Source organism: Sturnus vulgaris, chromosome 3 (assembly GCF_052056855.1).
Source record: "Sturnus vulgaris isolate bStuVul1 chromosome 3, bStuVul1.hap1, whole genome shotgun sequence".
NCBI classification, from domain to species: domain Eukaryota; kingdom Metazoa; phylum Chordata; class Aves; order Passeriformes; family Sturnidae; genus Sturnus; species Sturnus vulgaris.
The window spans coordinates 43,137,916-43,154,756 of record NC_142245.1 but is presented as its reverse complement, the minus strand read 5'-3'; the positions used below and the strand labels follow the sequence as shown (position 1 = coordinate 43,154,756).

Here is a 16,841-nt window from a genome sequence, read left to right as displayed (position 1 = left end):
CTCAAAGTTTCTGATTTGTTTTTTAAACCTAGAAGTTTTGGTCTAGATGCACTGGCCAGCTTCTAAATGCTCTGTGCTACTGTGCATCAACTGTACAGCTGCTCTCCCTCTTCTATTTGGAAATGCAATTTTGTAGTGGATTTGTTTGAAACTCTCCTATTTGCTCCTTTGTGAAATCCCCCCTCTGCATAGGAAAGGTGGGGTAGAAATTAAATCATACCTACAAAATGAAGGCTTTTTTAAAGAGAGGAGTATTGCAAGTTGCTCAAAGACGGTGAAGATTTGGGGGCAGCCTTATCACCCTGTTTAAATGTGGTGATCTTTCATATGTGTATTGTGTAACAAGAGGTTCAGCTTTGTTACCAGCACCCTGCCTCAGACCTCCATAAACTTCACTGGAGTTGAAAACCCTCCAGCAGAATGTAGATCAGAAGGACTGAAGGATCTGATGGATAATTAAACTATGGGACAAAGATGATTATCAAAAGACAGCACATTATACACTTACATCCCTTTTAGATGAGCTGCATAATGATCACAAGTGAAAATTAAAGTATTATCAGGCAGTAAATACAGAGTCTGCTGGTCTTCTGCTATTAACAAACAACCTCTTGCCTAAAATAAAGCTGAATGTGATGAAGGTAACTCCTGAATGGTTACCTTGACCTAAATTTTCCAAATACCGTAAATGCCATGCAAGTTTCTCATCACTTTTCTGAAAACTATGATTGCTTTCACTGATTAATGAATTTTAAAGCCACCTAAAGCATATTTAGGAAACACATTTGATATCAGAACAGCTCTCACAGTACAGTTTTGCTCTTTAATATGAGTCCAAAATACAGCTGCAGACTTGTCTACCTAATTTTTGAGACAGGGTGCACTATTTTCTACTAAAAAGCCTGCAGCTATCAAGCATTTTCAGAAAGCTTATATTCAGGATTGGTTTCTGTGCTTAGTATTTCTTGTGTCTTCTGGCATGAAAAAGAGAAGCTTGATACATTTGAAATATCAATGTGTTAATACAAAAAAGATCATGCCCAAATTAACTATATTAACAATTAATTTTTTTTAATCTATGTGTTTATCTATGTGACCACTACTAATAAGAGGTCATTTGATAAGTGATCTAATGTGTAACTGGGAAAATGAGAACCAATTGAAAGACAAAAGCCTCAAAATATGAAATTGATGGGTTGTGTCCACACATCCCTTACATTCTGTCTTGTTCTTGCTTTCCTGGCCTGTGTAACTTTCGGGTTTGCACTTGTATCTGATCACCAAATCAAGTCCTTCATCTCCAAAGGAATAGTAAACAGTTGTACAAATATCACCACTGAGGAGAGGAGAGTCTTTTGTTGATGTTTATAGGCAAGATACAATTTTTATATTAAACATGAACACCCAGTGCAAAATACAACTTTGTGTGACTGAAATTCTGCACTCAGTTCTTTGCTCTGAAGAAATGCCTATCTTCCTATTTGACAGAATCACACAGAATCACAGAACATGCCCAGTTGGATCACCGAGTCCAACCCCTGGCCCTGCCCAGCATCATCCCCAAGAGTCACAACACATGCCTGAAAGCATTGTCCAAACCCTTCTTGAACTCTGTCAGGCTTGGTGCTGTATATTTGTTATTTGTAGTTTTTAGAGGCATGGGAGACAGCAGTTGCAATTTCTAGAGCTGATGTCCTGCCTGCACTCTGATTTCAGGTGTGTTAGTGAGTTTCAAGCCATGCACTACCATAGCTGCTACCCAGGCAATGAGCAGCACCCAGTACAGCATCAGGGTCAGTAACTGGCTTGGATTCCTTACCTGAAGAAATATTCCAGACTGTAAGGTCGAGAGGTTTTAATAAAATAAAGACATATTTTCCCAGTTGGCACAAGCAAAACCAAACATTAGACCTTAATTTTGTAGTAAGATTAAATGATTTTAGGCTGGTGACCATTCAGACAGAATACCCTGCCAGCTGCCCGTGTCTTTTACAAACAACTCTTCAACTCATCATGTATTGTCTCAATGCCATGCTTCTAGCTAAAAACTGTAGGCTAAATTTACTGTCTGATCACCAGCCTAGGGCTCCAAACGCAGTACAAGCCAGAAAGCTCTATGAGTATCAGTCTCAAGAACATAATCTTTAACAAATGAGATTCCATGAGCTGGTTCTGAACCAGCTTCACTTTTGTGGTGGGCACAGTTGAAACACAGCCTACCCATCAGCCTGGCTATGGCTGAGAAAGGTCTGGATGTCAGTTGCAAGGTCTAGGAAAGCAATGGAAACAAAGTCCTAATTCTGTTGGCATACACAAAGACATTTGGCTGGTTTGTAGCCATTTTCAGCCTTTCCAGCTGTTTTCAGCCCACAGGCCATATCTATTGTTTTGACACTATCCCAGTACTATGGTGGTTTCAGCCAAACTTCCTGACCCCCTGTGCTGTCAGGGTCTTAAAGCTGTCATGGAGCAACAAGGGGGCCTGCTCCACAAGGGAAGGCAAGCCAGCAGTGGAAGGGCAATGTAGGGCAGTGACCTCACTGCTGGGGGTGCAGTCCCACAGTACCTGAAGGACAGCAGAGCAGGTCTGATGGCAGGAACCAGCTTCACACAACAGTCCTGTATCACTGGACAGGTCCATGAGGATGAGGGATGTCCATGTCACACAAGGAAGTCAAATCATCAAGGCAAAGGCAGAATCAGACGAGCAAAGAACTGAATTCCTGCAAAGTAGATTAGGCAAGCACCAAGGTCAAGGACCTGGGTTTAAGCACTGCTCTTGAGTCAAGGGTCTGGTGAGACTCCCAGGAGACTTCCCACAGCTCTCTCACACAGGTCTTCCTCACTGACCATCTGGATCCAAGGTCACCCAGCTGTAGGCAGTCAAACCCCTTTGAGGACCAGGAGGAGAGCCTGGCAGTGCCTTCAGGATGCAGGCATGGAGCTGTCAGTCACCTCTGCACCAGGGACACAGGAAACACTGCTGCTTGTAATAGTCATCATCCCTGAGCTCTGTCCTGAGCAACCTCAGCCATCCCTCATGACCTACACTGAGGAGTTCACCAGGCCATCAGCCTGGTTCCCAAGAGGGCAGCCTCACCAGACTCACAAAACCTCATGGCATTCCTGGGCTCTCAAGCATCACATGCCTTTATGGCAGAAACACACCAAGGTTTCCGCGTATTTACTGGGCTGGCCATGCTTCCATAAAGCCAAAAGATAATAAGGAAGAGGCTGTGTACCACAGAGGAATATCCCATCAAACTTCCAAGTGAAGGAGCATATACTAGCCTGTGTCCCAGTTTAGCTGCCAATGGGGAGTCTGTGTTTAAATGTGAACACGTAAACTTCTGATTTTCCTCCCCAGCATTTAAATAAAGACCAACCACCTTTGCAATATAATAGAGTATGTTGGAGTATCCTTATAATTTTGCTTGGACAGCATGGCACAAGAAGATCTGTAGAGCTGTTTCCCTCCATCTCAGCACAGTACTTGCTAAGATAGCAGAGCAATTAAAATTGTAGCCTCCTGTTTTATAAGAGAAGTGTAAACTACATGTTTTGATAATTGCAGTGCCACAGCATCTGATGATTAACTCGTTGTTTCACGGTTTTCTTCAGTCCAGATTCAGATTCCCAGTGTGATGGTGTCACAAATAAGCAAAGTAATTTGAGAGGAAGAAGAAAGAAGAAGAAACTTGATAGATGTGTTCCTGTCAGTCAGTCTCTCACAATGACCATGTAAAAATTTCTGCTGAGTCACTGTTGACAAAGTTATTGGTGTTACAGAATGTTCTCTGGATCCCCTCCCAGAAGGGGAACACATAAAGCTAATAAATCAATCCACAATTTCACTGAACATTAGATGAAAGGCAGCTACACAGTGCACAGGCTTGAGAAGACTAAGCAGTACAGCTGAACAAGAATGCTTTTCTTCACAGAGATACCTTCCTTCACTTCAAACCTGCATGCTTGTTTTTCTTCTGTTCTGTAACCATTCAAAACAACCCTGTAGTCCACATATTAAGGAAACCCTATTAAACTGGAACCTTTACGGTCATGTTCTCTGATTTGATTTTTTTCTAGAGTCCATAAGCTTTGTGGTATTCTGAACAATTCAAAGTTCAGTGAGATGGGAAAGTAGCACCTCTATGTTTCAACTTCATGCTTCTGCTTTCCCTCTACTATTCCTGGCAGGAAAAAAAATCTTTTGGCTTGGAAATAATAATAATAAGTAGCTTATGCTTATGGTCTAACATTAGGAAGAAAAACAACCTCACAGAGATGCTATCAACTCTTCAGTAGTCAGAGTAATTATTACCAACAATTCATACCACAGCAAAACTCCCACTCTAACTCTATTTAACTTTGTTTATTGAGGACAACAGACATCTAGACATCTTTTCTCATATCAAAGCCTGAAGAGGGAATTACCAACAAATTCTGGCACACAATCACATTCTTTTAAAATACATTGTTATATATCATGAGATCCCTGAAACCAGAGAAGTTTTCATAAAATTCAGACCACATTATTTCAAAAGGTTTGGAGGGGAAGGATAAAAATAATAGTAAAAAAAAAGGTAGTATAATTACTGTCAGTGGCAAATGGATTGAAAAAGGAAGCAGGAATACCCCTATGATGACAGTGCATTTCCTGAAATGCAAATCAAGACACCATGTTGTGTGAAATGGTGTCTGCTCAAACTTTTAATAAAACTAGAAATCCTTATTGCTTATTTATTTAGTTGGATTGTTGCTATACACAGAGTAGGAAAAATATATTTATTGGGTTACCAACAGAAAAATACACGGGAGGAAACTGAGTATGGAGTTATGGATATCTGACAGTACTATTCACTTTGACATAACATGGATACTAAACAGGAATAAAGTTCCACTGACAGTTGACTCAGGAGTTACCTGCACAAGGCCTAAGAAACAACATTAACTGAATAATCACAGAATCACAGAATGGGTCAGGCTGGCAGGGGCCACAGGGACTCATCTGGTCCAACCTCCCTGCTCAAGCAGGGTCATCCTAGAGCACCTGGCACAGGATTGTGTCCAGATGGTTCTTGAACATCTCCAGTGAGGGAGACTCCACAACCTCTCAGGACAATCTGTTCCAGTGCTTGGTCACCCACACAGTGAAGAAGTTCTTCCTCACATCCAGGTGAAACTTCCTGTGCATCAGTATTGGCCTCTTGTCCTGTTGCTTGCCACCACTGAGAAGAGTCTGGCTCCTCTCTTGACACCCCCTTGATTATATATACGTCTGAAACTGCACCACAAAGTGAAACATACCAATTTTTAAGAAACAATTTTGAAGGTAAGTGTTTAAATTAGACTTCTGGACAGAAAAGAAATATTGAGTTCTCATATGCATTATTCATTTTAGAAGTAGATCATGATAGATTCTTTCCTCAGTTGAAAAAATTATAAAAAGTTGCTTAACTAGAAGTATAAATTTGCTTAACTAAAAGTATCAAATTTAAATGCATTTTTTTCTTTGTAAAAAAAGTTGCATTTTACAAGAAGGTCACACTTTCACTGGCAGATGATGCTCACATCAGTGATGTCACGTTTCAAACTTTACAGGGTTTCAGTAACAATGGGATAACCCTTAAGATACAGATATAATCCACAATCAAGACAAAAACCACAATATAGCATAGACATGACACATTATTCATGCTGAGGAAAGTGTTGTAATATAAACAAGTATTACAAAAATATGCAAAAATTATAGTTTAAGTCTTAAATTTACACGCAGGAATACCTCACAATATTATAAAAACCAATTCAGACTTTCCTTTGTCAAATGGACAAAGCACTGTAGCTACACTGGGATGCTACTGTGCCTCAGATACCTGTAACTTAAGTTTTAGTGATTCTGGTCTCATAACAAGCTTAGACTTTACATTATACGTGCTTAACAAGCTGAACCGCCTCAGCTTTGTGTGATTTCCTCCACAGTCACACTGTTCAGTTACTCTGCAGAGTTCATAAAAACAGGCTTTCATAAACAGTAATTATCCCAGTGGCAACTATTCCACCATCCCAGTATGCCACTTGTAGACATGAATTCTTTACTGAGGAGGAAGGTGGTGTCTCCTCCAGTGTGCATGTCCCGATCCTCTACCTGGAGGAGTAAGACAGGAATTAATTACATTCAATGAAAATTAAAGCAAGAAAACAAGGGCTTATTAAGACAGCCTGCAAGAAAAGTTACATTTATAGATATCGTAAAAAAAATTACATGTCCCTGTCCAGGTGGTGTGTAATTATGGCTAGTATTCTGAGATCTTGCAGGATAAAGTGCATGGTGGCTCTTGGGTGACTGTAACTTTTAAACTTAGTCCAATTAATGGGTAGAGATAGTGAATCTCATCTGTAGCTGTTAGATCTGACTGTATGAATTCAGGTAAGGATAATACACAGTTTAGAACCAGACATAAGCTACATTTGCAAATATTTTCACATTGGTTTAAGTGTGCCTGTGCACAATACTGCTTTAGTTTAGACAGTCCTATTAGCACACCAGTGCTCACAATGTAAATTAAATCTTTTCTCAGCCCTGAAATTCTACCAGGTCCCATCTTCGTTACAGTTCTACCAAAATCCTATTAATCAGAAACACGCTTGAAAGCAACACCAGTGTGGAATTCTTGACTAAGTACCTTGCAAATGAGAGGCTGCTTGTATTATCAGCAGTTATGTGTTTTACAGTGTGCTATGACTGAAGTGAATGTACTCTTTTGATGCAATTACATTCTGTGAAGAAACAGATAATTAACAGTGTTTTCCATAGTTCTTAAGGCTCAATTTATTTTTAGGTTCTTACAGCATGAGTTAACGTTGTGATGTAAAACAATGTATCAGTTGCCTTAAGTTTGTCTACCAATAGGGCATGTGGGCTGTGGTGTGGTGTTGCAGCCACAAACCTAAAATCCATAAATTATCAAAAAAGAAATATTAAGGGAAAATCTACCTTCATGAGGCTTAGATGTCCTTCTCTGAGTAACATGGATGTGCTTTTATTCATTTGTAACACACAGCCAAGAAATTTATGGAGAGAAGTTAGATGAATAAAATCAAACAAAAAAAACCCCTCCAACCCTCCCAAAATGCACAAAAAGCCACAGCTGAATTCCCTGCACTCAGAATACAGCTAGAGGACAAGCTGCTTATTACAGCAACTGGGTGGTTACTATTGACCATAGAATTAAGGATGCCTGAGTCCAGGTTTTGTTCTGGCTGAGGGCATTCAAGCTATCCTCTCAGAGAAATACCATTGCTTCTCGGGTTGATACTTTCTTGGTGGAGGCACTCTTTCCTCCACTGGTGAAGCTGAGACATTGTCACAGAATTCTTAAACATTAACTGATAAGAGAGAGCAAAGGCTGCCTAATCGTTATGTACACTACTGACACAGAAGATATGGGTCCCATGGTTACTCTTCCATTACTATTTACTGCATTTAATCCAATGTTTTATATATTATATGCAACAGCAGGAGCCATAACAGTGTATAATGAGGATGGGCTAGACAGATATCAGTAATATTAGGGAGTTTTATCACATAAGCTAGAAACATGAAGAGAAAATGGCTACTTTTTTGTTCTTTTTTCCCTCTCTTTGGTGAGACACACATATTGCAGAGACAACAGCTACATAGAGAAGTAACCCAAATACCTGGGCTAATATTAGCAAACTTAGGACAAGAATTTTGTCAAAGTGAGTCATGTTGGGAGATCACTTTAAAAGAAGCTCTAAAACATTGCAGGGCTCTTTTGTAAGGACAGATGTATTTTTCCAATGAACCTGTTTTACTTATAACACAGGTGATTAAACTGCAGTTATGGGATCATGTTTTAAGAGTGTCCTGAGGGTAAGAAATAGGGCTAGTGTAGAAGCAGCCAAGATGTTTAAATAATGCTACTGAAAGACATTTGTAACATAGCAGCACAGTTACTGTGGAACATACTTTGTGGAATACACCTAGCCCTAAGATCTCTGGAGCTAGTCAGAGATTGCATGACCCCTGAATATCAGGTTTCTTCAGATGGTCAAGAACTGGCAACAATGACTAGTTTGGGTTTTGCCTATGGTCAGCACACATACTCTATATTTTAGCTTTATATTTTACATAGAGGATCAAAGAATATTATTCGAGAATCAAATGATATTATCTTACTCTGAAGCATTCAACAGTGGCTGCTGAAACACATTAAAGACTTCACTGTATCTATTTATTATTTATCTTTCCTAATCACATCAGTGATCTTATTTGAAAACCTCCCCGGGAAACAAAAGAAATTCAGGCTTTGCAGACTTAATAAAATAATTGATGTTTCTTAGACACCTCTCTCCCTTTTGCTTATTTTCCTTAATCTATGTGTATGTGCTTCAACTCACAGGAACGAGGCAGTAAAACTGAATTAAGTCAGCTCAACAGTGTTATCCACAGTGGCATTTCACTGCTCTTTTCAAGAAGTGAGACTGGTGAATGACTTAAGATTAATGCCAAGGCAAGACAGAACTTGTATTTGTATCACTTAGGCAGTGACCTGGAAGTGGAGACGCTGATCTAGAAAACCACTTAAGAATGTGTTTAACTTTTTTCATATGCTTGAGTGTTTTGTTGAAGTATGAACAAAGATCTGCAGCTAAAGACTTCAGACACATTTCTGTGCAGCTGTGCCAATTTGTTTTAGAACTATTACAATTTTAAACACAGTTCAGCTGAGACCAAGCATGATAATTACAAATACCACATGAAAGCTTATTTCCCGGAACACTGTGAGTAGAAGATGACTGCAGATTACAATGCTACACTCCACCTCACCCTGCAGAGTTAGTTTTTGCAAGTGGCAATACACAACTCTGTAACTGATGCAAGTTTTGTTGCTGACTGCTGTAGGGTAACTGCACACATAAACATGAACTGCAGCTAGACACAGAGCTGTTACACTGGTGATAGGGACAATTCCAAACCCACAAGCCATTTTTTACCTTGGAATTGCAGATGTCTTTGTGTGAACCCCCTCATTTGGTTATGATATGGAGAAACAAAACGACTTCTGTGTGAATGTTGGAACCTGGGATTAAAATCTCTTTGTTCTCTTCCTGAAAAACAATATTCACTAATCAACTCTGACAGTATGTAAGATTAAATGAAGAAAAAGAGAGATGGTGTATTCTTCTTCAGGAAACAGTATTTCTTACTTTTGTGCCAAAATACTCTTGAACAATTACGATCTTTCCAAACTAAATTCAGCCTAACAAGCATGGTTCTTGTCCTCATTTCCATCTATGCACATCATGATTACAGGCTGTTAACAAGTGTATTTAGAAACCAGATCAAAATTTTATGACACAGATTTGGAAACTGCAGTCATTAAAACAAACAGAAATCTCTCTCCAAATTGGAATCACAAATCATAATTAAAATGGTTAAATATAGCTCTCAAGGAAAAGCAGATGCTACCAAGGTCTGGTATTATAAATCATCAACAGATATCCTCAATTTTGAGTGTCCAGCATGAAGCTGTTGTAGAGCCACATCAGGAGTACTGCTGCCATATAATGCAAAGTAGTGAACTAGCAGAAAATCATTCTGTCTGTTGTCATTTGCTCAAGGAATTCTGAAGGGGTAATTTTTAGCCTCACAGATGTTATAACTGATCAGGTATTAGGCAAGTAATAAATATAATATGAGCATAAACACTGAGATTCAGGGTAAATTATTTCAAAGTCTCAAAGCCTCAATATTCAAGCTGATCTGAGATTGATGTTAAAAACATTTTAGATGTTTTTTCCCCAAAAGTCAGGCAGATCAGGTAGGGAAAACAAATTTGCAAACTGAGCTCTTGAGCAAACTGAGCTTTGAGGGAAAAGAGCAAGATCTCAAACAAAAAAGCACAGTTCTTCAAGTTGCCCAAAAGCTCTCTTTTATTTTGAAATATATCAGCGAGTCCAATAAGAAGTATTTCATCTTCAATGCCTCACTCAGACCTTCAACTCAACGATCAGTGTTAAACAGCTCCCCTGAGGCAATGAAAGAAAAAGCTGAGTCATTTAATTTCTCTTATAAAAATATCTTTAGTCACTGAATAAATAGTGATGTTTCTGTCAATAAAGGATACTTATTGCATATATCTCACTAACTATGTACCTAGATGGAAATATTATTCCATGTAAACTTGGGTAATCAAATTCATATAAATTGCTAAAAAGGGAAGTATTTTCTTACATCTATTCATTGCTTCTTGGAGAAAGAACTTAAAATTTACTTAGCTTGATGAGCTGCTTATGTAATAGCTGCTGCTGTTGAAAGAAAATTTAGGTCATCAATATAGTAACTTTTTTGAGAAAATTCACACAATGCCAACCTGTGTTACATCTGTTCCCTCTTGGTCTGCTCTGTATCGTTCTTTTCTTTGCCATGCAAACCTTGCAAATGAGAGACTTCAGATTCTGGAAGGGTGTGTACAAAGATTCCTGCAGAAAACACAGTTAAAAATCAATGGCTCTTCTGCTCTTCTTTCTTCAGATGTAGCACAAATCAAACACATACACAACAACTAAAAGTCTTGTCTTAGCCACAGCTCTGCTCTCTGCTTCCTTCTCTGCTCACATCTGTAAATCCCTTGCTGTCCTATTCCACGACCTTGCACCTGTAGACACACTTAACTAGACTTCCATCTGCAATACCTCAGGCAGAGATGGTTAAAGCCTCTAGATAAGGACAGATGAACTCACGGAAAATACACCAGTTAAAATCAGTCTTTCAATCTCATACATTAGAAACAAAACTTAACCCAGCAGTAATGCATCTGCCCCAAAACCTGACTGATAAAACATAACTAAGTCTAAAAAGAAACAGAGGAATTAAATTCAAGTGTGTACCTTGTGGTGTGATGAAAAATTCTACTGTCAAAAGGACAAGCTGAAGCTATTTAAGGATGCAATATTGAGAGATGTGATACATCCTTAACTTTCTCTGATTTCTGTGAGCTTTGAAAAAGTGACAGATCTTAGAATGTGTTTCTTTTTTACCAGATTGGTACTGGGCATGTGGGACTTACTACATAATGAATTAGGAAAAGAGAGATTTTAGAACAATAGCATAATTTGTGACTTTCATAAAACAGAACTGATTTTTATAGGATGGCATTTTCCTTTTTAGGAGCAGGAAGGAGAGAAGAAGATGACAAGATAAGCTAAAAAATCTAATAGGTAGCAAGACTGAAGTAACTAGAGAGGTTTCTTAAGTTAGAGGTAGAGTCTGACTTCCTGAACCCTGCTGAGAACTTCCCTATACATATTTTGGGTTAACAAACCTCTTCAGGAAGACTTAACTAAAACACACGGATTTAAAAAAAAAATTGTTTTACCACACAAACTGGGTCCAGCCTGTGAAGAACATCCTCTAATGAGGAAAACCTTATATTTTATTCCTGGGAGAATAAATTCAGAATGTATGGAGGTCGGATGAAAAGCAAGAAAGCAAGATCAGAAAAGAACAAAACATATAATTTATGCCAACCCCATGATGTAATTTGGTTTTAATTTAAAAAAATTGATCATGAACATACTCATTAGTGAGAAGCACAATAAAAAGGCTAATAAAGTGATAATATCATTGCCTCACTTCTTTATGAGACTATTATAGCCAATTTTCTGTGAGGATAAACAAACTAATATGATTACAGTTTTGAAAAACAGAACTAGATAATATGAGCTAAGCATAATTTTTTAAAAAACCAAGATGGCTCTATTTTTATTCTTATCAGAAGCTGTCCATTTTTTATATCTTTACCAGCTGTTAGGCTACAAAGAGCTGAGCTACACAAAAACTTGCCCACAAAAATATCAACTGTATTTAATGTACACATTTTCTTCTTTTGGTATAAGAGCCTGTACGAAGCAAACCCTAAAATGTTCAAAATTTTTGATACACATGTAAATATTTAACCAGGATTGTATTTCCACTGTAACTGTAGGAAACCTATTAACTGTATTTAAGCCTATCATATTCAAAACAACACTGATTCTGAGATTGCCTCAAGTCCCTAAAATAATGCAACTGTCCAGATAATAGAAAAGCGACCCTAGGAGTTAGGAGACAAGCACTGAATAACCAAAGGAATAACTTTTTTCCCATTATATTTTTCTTTTCCATAACGAAACATCTCACATAGAATAACATTTTTTTTTCCCCTGAATACAATACTGTCACTATCACCAGATTAGATTTATGGTGCTCAAGGTTAACAACTTGTTAACAAACAAGTGCTGAAAGATCTTGGCTTCCAGCAGTACATTAAGCTCTGCCAGGAACTAAGTACCATTTTTATTTATTGAAGTTGAACTTATAATAAAGTTGAACTTATAATAATAGGAAAAACCAATCACATATACTTGTTGCCTTGCCAGTGTTCCCAGCTAAACTGGCATCTCTTGGCAATTCTCCCCAAAACAGATTCTTGCCTCAGACTGATAAGCTGGAAAGCTATTTTATTAGTCTGGGTACATATCTCTGCCATATATGTACCATAAAATTGTACTTAAAAAAGAAAAAGGTATTTAAACTAGTCTGAAAGTTCACATAGCTAGAGTATTTTTCCTCACAACAGAACAGTTTATCTGTGTTTTTTTTTTAAACAGAGCATCAGGCTTTTAAAAACCCTAACCTAGATATTTCAGTTGACCAAGCATATTTCTAACTGTTCCAGGAAAGTCAGATCTTTCTTCATCTTTGTTATAAAACAGAATAAAATAGAACTCCAACACTAACGTAAGGTTTTAAAACATTACCTAAAACATACTACATAACACATCTAAAAATACCTGTATCAATTAATATAAAAGTTGTACAAATTTAAATATGTATTGTTGAAGTTATCCATTAACCTGAATTCTACCCAAATGGAAAACAAGTATCAATTTCACCCAGATCTAGATACTTTTACATTTTTCCATTTATTCTTTAAACCCTCTATTGTTTTGCAGAAGTCCTGCATGAAATTCCTGGATGAACCATTAGCCCAATCCAAAATCTATTGAAATCAACAGACCAATTAATAGGAACCACAGGATTTGGATAGAGGTTATGGTCCTAATCATATGATTGAACACATATGGAAAGAATTATTCTCCTTCTTCATGCTAAAAACATGCTCATTCCACCCACCCACAAGAGCTGCACTCCTCACTCCAGACCAGCATGGTATGCAGCTGGACATAAAATCACAAAAGAAAACCAGCTATACAAAAACAACAGGCATTGAATGCATGAGATCAAAATAAATCAAAACTGAAACCTTTTTTCTCTGTAATTACTTTACTTTAACCTCAAATGATACATTCAGTAGTAGGTAAAAGTATTTCAAAGGTAAGATTTTCAAAAGCAATTAAATGATACAGGCTTTTCAGACACATAAATTGAAAAAGACACATTAATTCAAGGTCTTTAGTGCTACCTTCCCAGATGGGTACAGATCTACCCAAGCATCTCTCCACATTCTGTGCTGGTGGGGCATGAGGCAGGTCTGGTTTGAGGCTTCACCAGAACATCAGTACAGCCTTGCACTGAGTCTAGCAGACTCTAAGCCTGCTCCACCTCTAAGCCTGGACATGACGCCACTGTGCAATGCACAGTGCTCAGCAGGACCCTGCTACCTCCCTGCCCAAACATGTTTGAAATCTTACTGGTCTTTTGGTAACACAGCATGCAAATCTTATAAATCCCCACATTTGTAAGAGAGAGTGTGACTGAGAACTAAATAAGTACTTAGAGCTACAGGAAAGTAATTGGTGAGATTCTAAAAGATATACCCATACTTACCTGGTCTAAAAGAATGTACTTTCTTCTGATTTCCAGCTCCTCTTTGAGTTTGCCAAACCTTCACCTCAGAATTTAGGTTCCTTAATGCCTTTAAAAATATCACCCTCAAACATTTGTTTTTTGAAAAGTGTTCTTAATATGTTGCTTAAAATTTTACGGGAGAAAGATCTCATTAATATTTCAGTACTAGAAAACTATTTTGGGCATTTTGATTTTTGAAATTGACAACTCTTTTCCTATTTTCTGAGTAGTGGGAACAAAAATAAAAGTAAAACTACAGCTTCCTTCATAAGCTCGGTATTTCTACTTTTTTTTAAATTTTTTTTTGTGGAGAGAAGGAAAAAGGAATAAGAAAGAGAAGAAAAATACAAAGAAAGGGGAACAGCATAAACACGAATATTAAAACAACAAACAAAATGGACAGGTACATTTTTACAAAGAATGTAGAACTAAAACGAAGTGATTGCTTACATTGCCTTCCAAAAGTTCTTCCACAGAGCAACCGCGGTGTGACTTCTGGTATTTTTCTTGAAAAAGTTTTCCATCAAACACTGCCCAGGGCATCAGATCATCCATCCTGAAGGGATGGCCACAGGCACTGTTGGCCATGAGCAAAGTCGTAAGGCCACGGATGAGGACAGCACCCAGATGTACAGCCCTGGAGTCTACTTCTGCAAGCTGTGAACACACACACACATGCAAAGGCAGGTCTCATAAATCAGGAAATATGAGCCATCTTACCATCACATATAAACATGCAAACAGCAGAGAAAATGATCAACTGTCCCTCTGTCCGTGATGGCCCTCTACTCCACAGCAGAATTTGTCTGAGGATTCTGTACCTAATTATATTCAATAAAGTGAAATAAGTGGAGTTTAACAAACACAGCATCTCATTCAAGTTTTTAAGACAAATTCATCCAAAATGTAAATGGAAAGACAGAATAAATGGCTCCGTAGTATTTTTCAAACATTAGCAGTTCTGCAGGAAAAAAAGTTCCGTTAGTGGAATGCAAAGCATGAACTGGGAGTGAAAATTGATGTGTACAGTGATCCACTGACCTTCCAGAGTTTGCTTACCCCGGAAATGTTACAGCATTTAGAGATCATTTAAATTGCAGGATTTGACAGAACAAAGTTTATTGTATCCAAGCTTTTATTTTAAGCACTCTAGAATTTCCTTTGACTGTAATCTGAAAGTCAAATTATTTCACTTCAACCTGGATGTCTCCAGAAGAAATACTGGAATCGTGTGACAACATTTAGAAAATGCATAATGAGAAACTCAACAAGACAATTAAAACTCACAGCCAAAATAAACTCCATGGGTGAATTTAACATCCTGTTGTGGCAGAGGACAGCAAAATATAAAAACCTTGAATTCAGTATGGGGGAACAGTCTGCTTTTAAGTATTGTTTAAACAGTACAAAGCTCCTCAGTGGGCACTGCCTTTTCCAGTCTGTACCAAAGCAGTCTGTTAGGATCAGGAGAGATTGTGTGCCATCAATACTGTAATCCGTGGTAAGTGTTGTACCCTTACAGTATAAATTATACCAGAAATAGAAGAGTATCCAAAACAGTCCAGAACAGAACGGGCAAAAAGTGACTCAAATTGTCTTAGCTCTAGCTCCTAGGGCTGTGAACTGTTTGTCTGAAATGCAATGGAAAGGGTTGGCCATTATTACTACATCTTACATCTTGAAAGATCTCCAAAAGACTTAAAGGTATGAACATACATCATCAGCGCCTTATTTTTAAAAATTAACAAAAAGTAACAAAATCCATGAAATGTAGTACTAATGAATCACAATTTTTCTCTCCTAAGGCCCACATAACAAAATCAGGAAACCTTTGATAGCAACAAAAAGCTACAAAGCTTCTTCCAAAAATGAAAATCAAAAATCATTTGGAGAAGAGGGCCACACCCTGATGAAGGAGCTAGGTTTTCTGCACTGTTATGCAATGAGCTGAATTCTGTTGCAAAATTTGCCGAGGTGAAGCTGACTTCTGTGATGGGGTTCTTCCTAACCACAGAAAAGGGACAGTAGGGTTCTGTTGAGTTGACTTGAAGATACGAGGTGCATCTCCATGGGCTGCTTTCTGTAAAATGCAAATGCAAAAGAAGACTCAGATATGATGCAGGCAGGGAGATGCCAGGCAGGGAGGCTCAGAGCCCTCTGGGAAGAACTTCTTCTGTCTCTAGTGATTCCTGCAAAGGCATCAAGCTGGCCATCAGGGCACTGACCCAACATGACAGTCAGTAGTTGAAATTCATCCAGTGCAGACAACTGGAGACAACCACCGACATCCATTAAAATGCAAACAACACAAGCTAATTTCACAGAATTGTACAATGATTGAGGTTGAAAGAGACCCTAAAGTTCATCTAGTTTCAAGCCTCCTGCCATGGGCAGGGACACCTCCCACAAGAATTTGAGCAGTCATTTAGAAAATGAAAGGTCCATATTTTTCTGATCATGACACTTTATATTTGAGTAAGGAGACTCTCTTCTGCCCTCCTTTTAAAACTAATGTATTTTCAGTTGGGGATCAGGCCACTGAGTTTCAGGAAGTTATTGCCTCCAGATGTCAGCTACCATTTTGCCAGCTGAGACTAGTAACTAACTACTACTATGCACACTCATAACTCTCTTGGTCTGGCAAGTAAAGCAGGGGTTTGCAAACTGTTTAACAATGCTGAAGGGTACTTGAGAGAGGAATGTGGTTTAAGTGAACCAGTATTTGTACTAAAGTAAACTGCCAGAGTGCACACAGTCACTTATCATGTGGCAGCTGAGATTCTTATATTGCATTTAGTAGATTGTTTCTGATCACCAGATCAAATCTTAAGACCTGCAAAGGAAGTGTGTCCACATCATTTACAACCCTAGCTATGTTCTTTTCTGCTAAACTTGAGAAATATTGACCAAAAAGATAAAATAATGTTGCTGGTGTCAGGCTGCACAGTTAGAAGACTTCATTGTC

At 38.2% G+C, this 16,841-nt stretch overlaps 1 protein-coding gene across 1 annotated transcript in view; it reads right to left on the bottom strand.

The window, feature by feature from the left end:
• Window positions 1–4,357: 4,357 nt before the first annotated feature.
• FAM120B (family with sequence similarity 120 member B) overlaps window positions 4,358–16,841 on the bottom strand; it is a 47,853-nt gene continuing 35,369 nt past the window's right edge. The window contains exons 7-10 of the mRNA XM_088161473.1: window positions 14,327–14,533; window positions 10,398–10,506; window positions 9,019–9,132; window positions 4,358–6,145 (exon numbers count right to left, since the gene is read on the bottom strand). Of these exons, the coding sequence (XP_088017599.1) occupies window positions 6,093–6,145; window positions 9,019–9,132; window positions 10,398–10,506; window positions 14,327–14,533 (483 nt within the window). The 3' untranslated portion in view covers window positions 4,358–6,092. The remainder of the gene's footprint in view (window positions 6,146–9,018; window positions 9,133–10,397; window positions 10,507–14,326; window positions 14,534–16,841) is intronic.